Below are 13,469 nucleotides of genomic sequence, written 5' to 3' on the forward strand. Positions count from 1 at the left end.
AGAAATATATGTCCGTAGCACTATTCCTTGTCTCATTTCAACTCATAAACTCACCCTTTCTTTCAGACTAAATACAGTTAAAGAATAAATCTGCACAGCGGTGTCGCTGGAGCGCCATTTTTGAGAAGGATTAAATTTAAGTACACAGTATCAATAGTTCTTGAAATGTCCCACAATGGAGAAGAAAAAGAATTTCAAATCTGCTAAATACTTGTAAAAAAGATTTAAAATTTTTTTGTCTCTTTCTTGTTTTTAATGCTATGATGATTCATGAAAGTTTTCTTTACTTGTCTGAAATATTGAGGGGGACTTATAGACACTTCTAATTATTGGAGACATGTTCCATCTGCAAATGACACCCATGAATCTGTAATACTTCTGAATTGCTCCTCCAGAAATTTTTTAGTGAAAATTAATGCATATCTTCATGTCATTACTAAAAATTTTTGTTTTCAATATTTTGCTTTTTATGTGAGCTTTATTTGAGGTATGAAATAATTCACAAACTATTGAAATGAGATAAACATGTTTATTTCCAAAAATGTATCACAGACTTGAAATAGAAGAAATGTATATATATATATACTTTATAAATATTGCAAAATACATTGCATAAAAATTCGTTAATTACACATAAAAATGTCATAAATTTTTATATTTTCTGAAACAGGATTTGCAAATTTTATTTACAAACATTAATACTAAAAACACTTGTACATAAAAACTTACACAAACTTGTAAAAATTAAGGTACTCAAAAGTCATATAAATTTCATAGATATTGAAGAAAATTAACAGTATTAAAAAATTAACATATAAAAAAAACTGTCAAGCAGGTTATCACTTTAAAGTTCTTTCTTATTAATTTCAAATGTTTAAATATTCATAGTAATTAGTAAGTTCTATAGATTACGAAGTAATGGAGACAAAGAGAATTTTCCAATTGAAAGAAAACTTCAATTATATACAACATTTATCACATTAAATAATCTCTCAAATTGTGCAAATTTTATAGAATGTGTAGCGATAATAAAATTTTAAAGATTCCTGATTGCAAAAATTAACCAACTATGGTTAGTAAAGAGAATATTTATTAATGCATTATGCAGATATAATATACATGAGAGCTAGATATTTCAATTTTAACATTTTAAGAGCATTTCTCACTCATTAATTTATTTTCTTACTAATTAATTATTTTTTGTTCATTTACACAATTTAAACTTTAAAATGTTAACATATATGATCAATTTGTTATAACTCAAAGTATGATAACTTAAAGATTACTATTAATTCCTGAAATTTTTTTTGAGGTGTGCTAAGGCCTTAATACTTAATTTCTTGCTAAAAATTCTCAATTTTCGCACCCTTAACTTGATATTTTTAAAAAGATAACTAGAATTTTTATTGCTGAAAAAGGCAACAAAAAAAATAATAATAAATAAGCCATAACAGATGGGTAATTGATTGTTTCCTCTCTAACTCTATACAACTGGTCAGGAAAAGGATAAAACCGTGATACTTACTTTTATACATGTTTGAATTTTCCACATCAATACTGTAATGGATTTAATATAAATGCATGATATTCAAATTTAATCATACATTTAAAATCCATCAAGTTCCGGATGAGATCTGCGTTAATAATTTTTTCTTAAAGTTTGTGGGGAAGAAGTGTTAACTGATAAAAATGTCCAAAAGTAAATTTAAAATTCTAAATTTGGAAGTTAATAATGATGCAAACAGAAATCCAATCATGAAGAAGAAATATATAGTGTTGAAGTTGGAATTCCCCCTAATTTTAATTAGATTAAGAGGAAATATTTTTAAACACAATAAATCTACGACCCTACTGTTAAAAAGCCATTTGTTATTGTTTTAAAATCTAAACAAATTGTCCAACTTTCGATACATCAGGGTTTTTCTTTGGTCCTATCATGCCTGAGTTATTGAAAATTGACTGCATATGAAATGAAAACTGAAATATGCTAGTATTTACAGAATGCAAAATAAATAATAACATAAAACCACTTTTTAAATACAATATTTTAAATTTGTTTAGTGCAGAGATGAAATAAAGTAGAATTTTGAATTTTCTTACACTGTTTAAGAAATATAATTAATAAATTTGGGTGTCTTTTTTCCAGAATTAACAATCATTAGTGATAAATTAAGGTAATTAATCAATAAAATTGAAACATGTTTTAATTTGTTGACCTCTTCTTGAAAATGCAATAATAGTTTTTGTAAATATCAATAAAACTCAAAAACTAATGTACATATTTTTAATTTCCATAATTTACCCAATACATGGATGCCACGGGCAACTAAAACTGTATAAAGTGGTGACTAAAAAGTAAAAATCTATTAAAAGATATAAAAAATTAACACACAGAATATTTTCACAATAAATATGAATAATTTGCAATATTAGTCATGGTGGTAGTTATGATTGAAAATAATTAAATTAATTTAGTTTCTACCACTTCTTACATTTTTAGTCACACGTTGCAGCCCTGCACAATAGACTCATTATTAAAACTTTACTTTCTTTAATTTCAAGTAGAGTTTATGTACTGCATCATAATTTACAGCAATAAATTGTTTTTGAAATAAAAAAAAGGAATGGCAAAATATTCTTAGTTTAACTTAGGAATTTGCAGATGAAAAATAGTATTTTCAAAAATTTTAATTTATATAATACCGTATATTTGATTCATAAAACGTGATATAAATTATTGAAATTAATACCTTATTTTTACATTATTTAAAATGTATGACAACTTATATTCAAAGAAATTCTGTCATTGTTGAATTTCAAAGCAGATTTAAATGTTTTGACTTTGACCTAAACAAAACTGTTTAAATGTTTAAAAAATGATTGAGAGGACCAATATGGCTACTTCAGATTAAATTTTTAGCTTCCTTCAAGCATTATTAATTCTCATTTAGAAAAAAAAAATTCTCTAACATTCAGCCATTTCATTTTAAGCCTTTAATTCATTTTAACCGTTTTTCTTTTTTTCTTGAAATAACATCAGATAAGTTTTCCATTACTATATTAATGTTGTTTTTGACATTGAATTCCATTAGTTTAGCCAGACGATCAAACTTCTTAGGAGGATACTTAAAATTAAAAATAGAGTATGTCTTCTTTGGATCACTGAAAATGTTGAAATTTGCAAACTCAAGTTCTTCTTCAGTTTCTCTAGGCACACCTGTTTAATATAAAATTCTGATAAAAAAAAGAAGAAATATTCTAAAATATTTAATACTGAAAAAAATTCAAATTTCTCATCAAACTACTAAAAAAAATATTTTTTAATTATTCAATCTTAAAAATCAATTGTAAATATTCCATTGATCAAAACTGATCTAAAGAAGAAACATATAATAAATAACGAAGTAATGGATAATTTTTTTAAAAAACAATACATTGTAAAATTTAAAATAGAAACGAAAGGAACAAGCTGTAAGATGAAATTAAGTAATTGTAAAGATAATGTCAACTTTCCAATTGTTTTTAAAGAATAATTTCCAAAGGGTATAAAAAATAATACACATTGATAAGTATTTTTTTTTTAAATTTTTAAAAGGGATTATTCAATTAATTCACTTTTGAATTTTAAACGCTTTTTAAATGTTAACTCTTTCTAAAAATAGTGCAAAATAAAATACCTATGCTACCAATATAATTAATAATTATATAATATTCATAAATATATAATATTCATAAATATATATATAGACTCTCAGTCCTGGAAACAACACACATATCACACAAACTTTTTAATTAAAGAAGATAATAACGAAAAAGATACTTAAAATCGTAATTAATGTTAAAATAACCAAAATATTTGTACCTGGCTCTTTAAACTTTCTAAAATCCATGTTAATAAGTGGAAAATGAATTATAATGGGGCAAAACTCATTTGTTGGATGTTTGAAAACATAACATTCCTTCGGCGGTTGCTTCATATACTCTAAAACAAGGTCATGTATTGGAGGAAATAAGAGATTGTTGATGCGAGCCCACTTTTCACTCAATAATAATTCCTAAAAAAAATTTACAATTCAGAAATCTTTATAAAAACTGCTCAAATATCGGGATTAAATAAAGAAAAATTAAAACCTTAAATGGGGCAGTGTGATCAGCTTCTCTGCTGCTGAAATCAAATGTTATATGAATGTCAACAGAACGTTGAGACCGAATTAACAATGGAAATGGCAAGTTAAAAGTGAGACCACCATCCACTAAATATAATGTTTTTGAATCTGTAGAAGCTGGCTCAGTAAGACCTTTAAATAATGCATCTGAAAGAAAAAAAAACAATTTTTTTTAAAGAAAAATTCATTTTAGCAAACTAAACGATTAATTGTTCAGTAATACTTCTAATAATTAATTATGTTTATGGTTTGTGTTAAAAATAGTAAAACTTGTGTTCACCAAAAGACATAGAGCATCCTAAGGTAGAAGACAAAGTTTAGCTGGGCATGCTCAGTACAACCCTCTTGCCACTTTAAAACAATTAGTAAATCTTAAGGACCAGTAAAAGATGTTCTTTTTTTTTTTATCTGAATCACCATGCTTTATAATTTTTGTCAATTTATAGTTTCATGGTTTTTGTCTAGACTAATAAACAGTGGCGTTCATAGACTTGGGTGCGCCCCCTTGCAAGATTAAAAATTTTTTTTAAAATTATTCTATGAAACACGAACACAATGAAGAGACATTTGGGTATTTATAATAACTAACTTTATTTTAAATTATTTTAATATTATTCAATACGAATTATTGCGATGGAAAGGCGCAAGTTAGAAAAAGTACTAAATTGGAACATTTTATATACTTACCACATTAGAATGAAACTAATCTTAAATATGAAAAAAAAACTTACTATTTTACAATAATTATATCCAAATTTTAGTTAAAAGTTATTTTTATTTGTAAAGTGTGCTAAAATATTTTTATAAAAAGAAAAATATATATAATTTATATGTAAGAATGTACAACCCATTTGAATGAAAAGCTTCAGGCCCAAGTATTTATACATGTTGACAACAATTATGATCAGTGTTTCAGGCACAATTTTCTTTTATCAGTCAACTTAGTAATATATTTACATAAAAATACATTATTTTAAGTATTAAAATTCTTTCAAAACTGCTACTTTTCAAAATGAAAAGATTTCCTTTTCATCAAAAAATAGTTTTATTGAAGAAAAAAAAATTAAGATGAGGAAGAAGTGGTCGCTTTTTATCACATCACGTAACACAAAACTGCATTTTAAAATAAATTAACTAAAATGTTCTTGAATTAAAGTAAAAAAATGTATAAATATTTTATTGAGCAACATAGATGCAAATAAAATATTTTAATTAAGGAAACTGTATGGGGTAATCTCGCAGATAAATAAATAAAACAACACTGTGGAATGGAAAGCATAGTTTATTGAAAAAAATATGTCGTCACTAACAGTGCTATTGTGGCAGCACATTGTTCAGTGCACAAAAAAAAAGACCACCATTAATAACTTTTGATCTAATGATCGGATCTTTAGGTTTTTGAACTCAATCTTAATAGATCGAGGTGGTGACTATAAATACGCTAATGAATAAGTGCAGGCGATAGTTTAAGTTAGAAATCAGACACAAATGCGTACTTTGATCAGAATAAACATACCTTTTTATTCGACAGATTCGGATTTTTGACCCCCAAAATAATGGTCCCAATAGTTTGGTCAGGAGAGCAGTCCAAAGTTTGGGCCCCTTAATATTAATTTTACTGTTTGCGTAATTCGCTATAACTCGGGAACTTTTTAAGGAAATTTAAAATTTTTGCACACAATTATAAAAATTGGCTTATCCAAAGATAATTCCATGCAAAAAATAATTTTTATAAATATTTATTATTCTTTATTTATTCATTTAATAAGCATCAAAAAATATTGAATTGTAAAGGTATACAAATTTTTGCGTGATTTTAAAGAGCATAATTTTACATGCAAATACGAAATTCGAGCAAAATCGGTCCTGCAAAATCTAATTTCAAATATGTGGGTTTTTTGAAATCCAATTTCTAAGGAACTATTCAACCGATTTTGCTCAAATTTTGTATTTTGCAAAGCAAAATTATTTTCTTTAAAATGATGGAAAACTGTATATCTTACAATTCAAAATTTTTTCGACCATTATTAAATAAAATAATGAAAAATAATAAATATTTACAAAAAGTAATTTTTCAAATGGAGTTATCTTTGGTAAAGTGAATTTTATAATTGAGCAAAAAAAATTTCAATTCGAAGTTCTCGAGATGACGAAATATGCAAAAAGCAAAATTAATATTAAGGGGTCCAAACTTTGGCGCGCTCTTCTCATCGAACTATTGGGACCATATTTCAAAGATAGCGGTCACAAAAGTGTGTTGTACGTTTTTGTCTCTGATTTTGTAACTTAAAATATCGTTCTTACTTATATATTAGCATATTTGAGGGCATTCCTGAATCATTGAGATTGAATCCTAGAACTTGAAGATCTGATCATTAGATCCAAAAGTTATTTATGGTGGTCTATTTTTTTTTTTTGGTGCACTGTACACGCTTATAAGCAATATTTTAAATAGTGCAAGTGCTTAGTCATAATAAAAACACATTAGAAGGTTAAATCTAAATTTAAAAGTTAATATTTTTTTCAAAGCATATTTATGTTTTCTTTAATTAAAACTTACTTTATATGATTAAAAACATCAAAAAAACTATTTTGTGCTTTAGTAAACAATTTATTGAAGTTGATAAATTCTTAGACCAAAAGAATTTTAAACAAACAACTCTAAAACTTAGTTCAGATTTCCAAAAGTGTAAAATAAATAAATAATAATAATAACAAGTCAAAAGGGTACTTGCAACTCGAGAAGAAAAAAGTGATCATGCCTAACCATGTGGTTTAAAACAGATTTAATTGTATATATGTAAGCGACGTCGTACCTGTGTGTTGAACCTTATTGTCTTCTGAATGGACAAATGCCAATAATCATTGACGTCAGACATCTAATTGCTGAGCAAATATAAAAATAATTATAAAAACACTAAAACTCACCATCGTTACATATGCTGGTAGGAGGAGACAAAGAGAAACAAGGCACTAAAGAAAGTCCTCTCAATGGATTTAAAATGCGACCAGCTCTACCTTTTCGAGTATCCAAGAGAGAAGTAGAACAAATGTTGTTAACAAATTCTTTCCAGACGCTAGGTATACGATGTTTTTCAGAACAGCTATAAAAAATTTATATATTAAACATTTAGAAACAAAGCGTTATAAAAACATACTACACGAGAAAGATATTACAAAATATTAAATGAGTTTTACTTTTTTTTAGCAACCATAATTATCTTTTCACTTAAATTGTATAAAATTTGTAACACTTACTAAACATAAAACACGTCATATGACTTAAATTGATTATACAAAATAAACTTTTATTCCATTGGAAAATTATTTTTCAGAATTAGCATATGCTAATGTTAAAAATTCTACAATAATTTTGTAGTTTAGAAATAAATTTAAAACAAAACTGAAATAGCAAGTGAATATTGTTGTTGTTGTGGCGTATGCTTGTTAGACAGAGGGGTGCCATTGCTCTTGTTTTCCAGTGGCGCCATCTATGGCCAAGAATTTGACTTCTGCCACACCCATGCGTCAAGCTCGTTTATAGGGCAGACCCATTCATTCATCCACAGATCGTAATTTTGACCTAAATCAGAGAGCGCTTCAATCTCCAATCCAGTACCCCCAGAGGTATCGATTTGTTATGGGAACATGGAGGACTTTAAGACTCGACAGATTTAACGTGTGTCAGTCACCATTTACTACACAGGTTGTCTTCGGCCGGGACCCCGAACTCTCGGACATGGGCCCAGTGCCCTACTGGGCAGGCTATCCTGGCCCTGTGAATATAGACAGTATTAAATGCTGATGATATAATTATTATATGATAGGAAATTAATGGAAAATTCAATGCCAGTGTAATAGTACCAAACTAATTTCCAATGATGAAAAAAAGTCATGCTAAAAATTTGAATAATTGTTGGGAAATATAGTAATTGCTATATTTGATTTCAATTACTTAAGACAAATAATAAGCATAAAAAGTCCAGATATGATTCAAATATCAATGACACAAATGGTATATCAGTTAATTTATAAATGTCGAAATCCTTACGATTGTATAACATATGAAACAGACAGGTTTAAAGAATAAACATAACTGTAATTCTTGGAGAAAAATATTTTTTTACTTTTTTGTTCACATTCCATTGACATATAGAATAGAAATTGAATTTTGCTATCGCTATTTAATAAATTGTCATAAAAAAATACTATATGGTTAAAATGTATTAGCACATTGTAAATCTTTAATAATGAAAGTCTACAATAAGTTAAAATTAAGTTTAAAGTCTTTTTATTATGAACTGTCTCTCCAAGCAGACTGTGTTAGGGTCAGAGAACTGGCCTCGCATCAGAAAGGTTCTGGGCTCAAATTCCTGGACAAGGCATGGATGTTCTTTTAATGTCTGTACCATCTGTCCTCACTGTGGGAGCATCGTTGGACAACCTAATATGGCGTTCCTGAAAGAGTGGCCAACAAATCTGCTCTAATACGCCTGAATTGATACATTAAAAGACTACCACTTGAATATTTATCCACTGTCTGGAGCGAGTTGGCATCTCTGTAGCATCCTGGCGGACTAATTCCAAAATTAAAAAGCAGCTGGAATATTACAATAACTTACATAGCATTACTATAACTCCTGCAAATACATTTTTAATTTTTATTTCATGAAAATAAATAGGATAATTCAATTATTATTTTCAATTCACAGAATTCATCAATTAATTTTAAGAAAAATATTTATCCAATTTCAGCTCTATCCCATATGTGAGGCTTGATTTGATTGTTATAAGAAATTAATTTTTATACATTAAAAAAGACAGTCTTAAAAATCAAAGAATAGTTGAAATTTCATAAAAATTGCAGAAAATTTTTAGTTTTAAAAATTAAAACATCAAAACACATTTAATAAAGAAAATCCACTAAAAAGTGTCCCACACATGTCGGTGAAATGATCTTTTTGCATGTCACTGTTAAATATATAAGAGTAAAGTCAATAGTTTAGTAATAGCCAAATTTTCATTGGCCAAAAACAAATTGCAACTTAAGAAAGTATGGAGATAGTTTTAAATAAAATATAACAGCTTCATGAACAAAGCATTATTATATTTTATTAAAAAACATTCCACTTTATTATATTTAATGGCAAAGCATTTTCAGGCACAATTCAGCTTGATGATTTAATCATTCCTTTTGTTTTTAAATGCAGTAATAAAGAGAATATTAAAATAGTGAATGAAAATATTTTTAATAAAATGTATAACTATGATTAGAAGAGGCATTTTATTATTAAAAAGACATAAAAGATAGTTTGATTAGAAAAACAAACAGTAATTTTTCATTAAGCATAGTTATTTTTTCACGATAACTTTTGTAGTTTTTTCTTTCATTGCCTTCATTAATTTCATGCATGTGATAGTTACTAAAAAAAAAACAGAATTTAAAAAAAGCCAAACATAATTTTAAAAAAACTTAGCTCACTAAAATAATTAAGCACTAAATTTGAATTTATAATTTTAAAATAGAACATTCTTTACCTATTTAGATAAGTTAAATAAACTACTAAAAATAACTCTCAATATTGTAATAAAAAATGTCAAATAGAAAATATATTTGTGGTATCATATGATAGTACTAGTAAGCAAAATGTAATACATAATATAGTAGTACATTGCATTAACAAGCCGTGCAGTAGCAAATTTTAACTAAATGAAGAGAAATATTTTTTAAAAAAACTTTTTATTGTAAAAGCAATCATTCCTGAAATAGAAAATATATATTAAGCAAATATGTGCAGGGCTAAAAAGCAAAGCAGTGTTCAACAGCCTGCTTGGCTAGTGCCTTTTGACTGGTAATTACTTTTATCAATTATAATACCTCCTTTGTAAAGAAGTCATTCTCGTTGGGCTTAAACATGGAGATAAGCTCTTTGATGATTTATTTGGCGAAAAATATTGTTTCATACTTGACCACAACTTGTACTTAGTACTAAATTAAATAAGTATAAATCTACATCAATTTACATGGTTCTTTAAAAATATTTTTGTTAGTAAGAAAGCAGACTTTTCCATAATGAAATCAGAAAATAAATATGAAATATAACAATTAAATTAAATATATCAAAAAAAATAATTAAGGGAAATGGAAGTGTTTAGATTATGATACCGATTACAATAAACTTAATGAGAGCATATTAAATTTTATTCAAAATTTGTAAAACTTTTATATGCTTATATCATATTGCAATGACAATGATGCTTTCATGTGCATAAAAAAGCTCTCAGCATAATTATCACTCAAAAATCATATCATCGAATAATATAAAAGCTGCTTCAACTAAATTTGAAGTTATAAGGAAGAACATTTTGCTTTTCTATAATGCTTTATTTATTCATTCTATGTTAAATGATCAATTTATGTTTATAAATATTTTGTAATTACTTATATTAAAATAAATTGTGTTTAAATATATTATATTAAAATAATAAAGAAATTACTTATTAGAATTTTAGCTCAATAGGTACATGTAAATTTTATTTGCATCATAAAAATTTTTTTCAATTTGATAACACTGAATTAAAATAATTTTTAAAAAAGGGGCAGTAATTACTTTTACACTAAATATTTTAGATGACATTTTTTATAAAAATGTAACTGTAAACTAAAGCAATTATTATAGGTCACTTACTTATATCTAATTAAAATGCACTTTTAACAAGATTTTTTTTAAAATAGCTATACTTAGCTAAAATGGAACATAATAGAAAAGCACACATAGTAATAATGATATTAAGAAGACTTTTTTTTTAAAAAAAAAAGTTTCTAATTGCAGATTACTTTAAACAAATTAAGCCTAAGTTAAAATTCTTGAATAATATGTAGTACATTGAAAATCTTAAAATCACATGAAAAATTACAAATATATTCTCCAGAAAATTTTTTGTTTTGTAAAAAAAAAAAATGGTGTGATACATAAAATTTAAAGACAATGCAAATTGTAAAGCAAATAAAAAATAAATCTAAAATTATTCAAGATTACAAAAAAATAAATAAGTGATATATATTCTTATAATTGTATTTACTAAAATGCTTGATAAATAAAAATAAATTCATAAATAAATAAATAAAATGCTGGATACGGACTAATACTGATGAAATTCGAAAGAAGAGGATACTTTAAAATATTTTACGCAATATTTATGCATATTTTTTTTATTTTAAAACTGTCAGGAAAAAAAAAGAACATCAGCACTAATATGTTACTATGAATTTAAATTTAAGGCTTTTTAAAATTCTTTAATTATTCCCTTAAATGCATTTTATGCAGCTGCAAATGATTGAAAAAGCTTTACGATCTATTAAAATTTTTAAAAAACTGAGCTATCTCAAAATATAAGCATATCAGTATTACCTAGTACAATAGTTTTGCATCTCTATTTAACACTTAATGGATGATTCTAAAAACTAACCCAAATGGTTTGACTTTAAAAAAAAATTTATACAACTTCAAATAATTAATCCTTCAGCTAAAAACATTTTATGCATCTACAGACGATTTTAAAAGCTTTAGAACTTGCTCAAAATGTTATAAAAAAAGTGAACAGAGAGCCCAATATACAAAGATAGTATGTATTATCAAATACATTAATTTCAAATATCTTTAATTTGCAAAGTCATAAAATAAGTTAAATCAGTTAAGAGAGAAATAATTAAAATCATTAGTTATCTATATTGCAACTATTACTTAAAAAGCTATTAATTTCAAATACATAGACAGTTCCAAAATTAAGGAATTGTTAAATTCTGATGATGTGGAACATTAAAATAGAATTTTAAAAAAAGTTAATATGCATAAAAAACTTTTTAAAAAATATCAAACTTTATTATTATTCTTAGCATGGAAATCATAAATCTCAGTCTTTTACATTACTTACCTTTCTTCAGGTGATTCTTCTTCACTTTCAGAATTTATTTCATTAGAATCGTCACTGCTTAGATCCAAGTTTCCTAAAAGGTTTCCAGTTATGACTTAAAATGATTTAATACCACCTCAGATATTTTTTACTAATTTTGTATTTACTGCAAATAAATGTCTTTCAATACAGTTTTAAATTTAACATCTATCACCAGAGAAATAATACATAATTTTAAATAAAAGATATTAAAAAAGATGTACTAAAATTTAGCAAACAGAAAATAAAATTAGAAATTAGATACAGAATAACAAATTGTTTTTTAACAACATTTCATCACCAGAAACTTTGAAATCTCATAATGTAATATATAAAAAAGTATCTTTAAGTGTTCCATATAAATCCACAGTTTTACTCCTATCATAACAAAATTTGGTGCACTGTTCAAAACATGAAGAAAATCATCATTGTGGGTAGGTTGTTCTACTCTGAGCTGTTTATGAGGAAATGAAAAAATAAAATAAAAATTTCAAGAGGTTAGCGTTATTTAATGTTTCAAGGAGAATCAAAAAATAGTTTTTGTTAGTTTAAACAATTTAGCAACTAGATACTGTTAATAGATCCATGAATCAATAAGCAGCTCCCATATAGTCTAAGAAGCTCTTTAGTCTCATAATCAATAATCTAAATACTATACATTTACTCTGATTTCTAACAAAGCAGGATTTTATTTTATGTAACAGAAATAATAAACTAATATAATTCAGTTTATAAAATCAAAAATATTAAAATTCCTATATAGAATTGTCCAGCAATAATTTCGTTTTCAATAACCCTTATTATTTAAAGTTCTGCAAATATTGTATATTAGGATATAGTAAATGTTTTATAAGGTTTCTATTACATTTTTTATTTATTTATGAGCAAGATTACATACTTTATTTGTTTAGTATTACAATTCTCTAATAGTGTAATCTACCAATTGAGAAGTCAGCTACATTCAAAAATATGTTTAAGTGTTTTAATAATGCTATTTTGAAAAATCTACAATAAAAATTTATATCTGCACGCTACTAACAAACATTTAAAGAAAAGATACTTATACTAAACCAAATAAGAAGAAAGACCAAGAAAGAAAGATAACCAAGAAAGAAAGATTTAACTTGCAGATGATATTATAATAAAATCTTCTCATTTTAAAGGAAGAATTTACAGAATTGTAATTTATGTGTCCTCATTTGTGACTATTAAAAGTTTCTACAAATGAAATTCAGGAATTATGGAATTCAGGATTACAGGAATATTGCAAACAAATAAAATAGTAATCAGAAAAAAACATTAAGCATCTTTTTCTGGAATCAAATTTAATTTAAAAAAATAATAAATATG

General features: G+C 25.7%; 1 protein-coding gene across 3 annotated transcripts in view; it reads right to left on the reverse strand.

The window, feature by feature from the left end:
* Window positions 1-515: 515 nt before the first annotated feature.
* The window catches only part of LOC107457549 (cytosolic phospholipase A2), a 33,612-nt gene continuing 20,658 nt past the window's right edge, over window positions 516-13,469 (reverse strand). For all 3 annotated transcript variants that reach the window (XM_016075723.3, XM_016075724.3, XM_016075725.4), the window contains 5 exons: window positions 12,102-12,174; window positions 7,095-7,270; window positions 4,132-4,313; window positions 3,863-4,055; window positions 516-3,217 (listed from right to left, as the gene is read on the reverse strand). In XM_016075723.3, the coding sequence (XP_015931209.3) occupies window positions 3,000-3,217; window positions 3,863-4,055; window positions 4,132-4,313; window positions 7,095-7,270; window positions 12,102-12,174 (842 nt within the window). In that variant the 3' untranslated portion in view covers window positions 516-2,999. The remainder of the gene's footprint in view (window positions 3,218-3,862; window positions 4,056-4,131; window positions 4,314-7,094; window positions 7,271-12,101; window positions 12,175-13,469) is intronic.

Source organism: Parasteatoda tepidariorum, chromosome 4 (genome assembly GCF_043381705.1).
Source record: "Parasteatoda tepidariorum isolate YZ-2023 chromosome 4, CAS_Ptep_4.0, whole genome shotgun sequence".
NCBI lineage: Eukaryota > Metazoa > Arthropoda > Arachnida > Araneae > Theridiidae > Parasteatoda > Parasteatoda tepidariorum.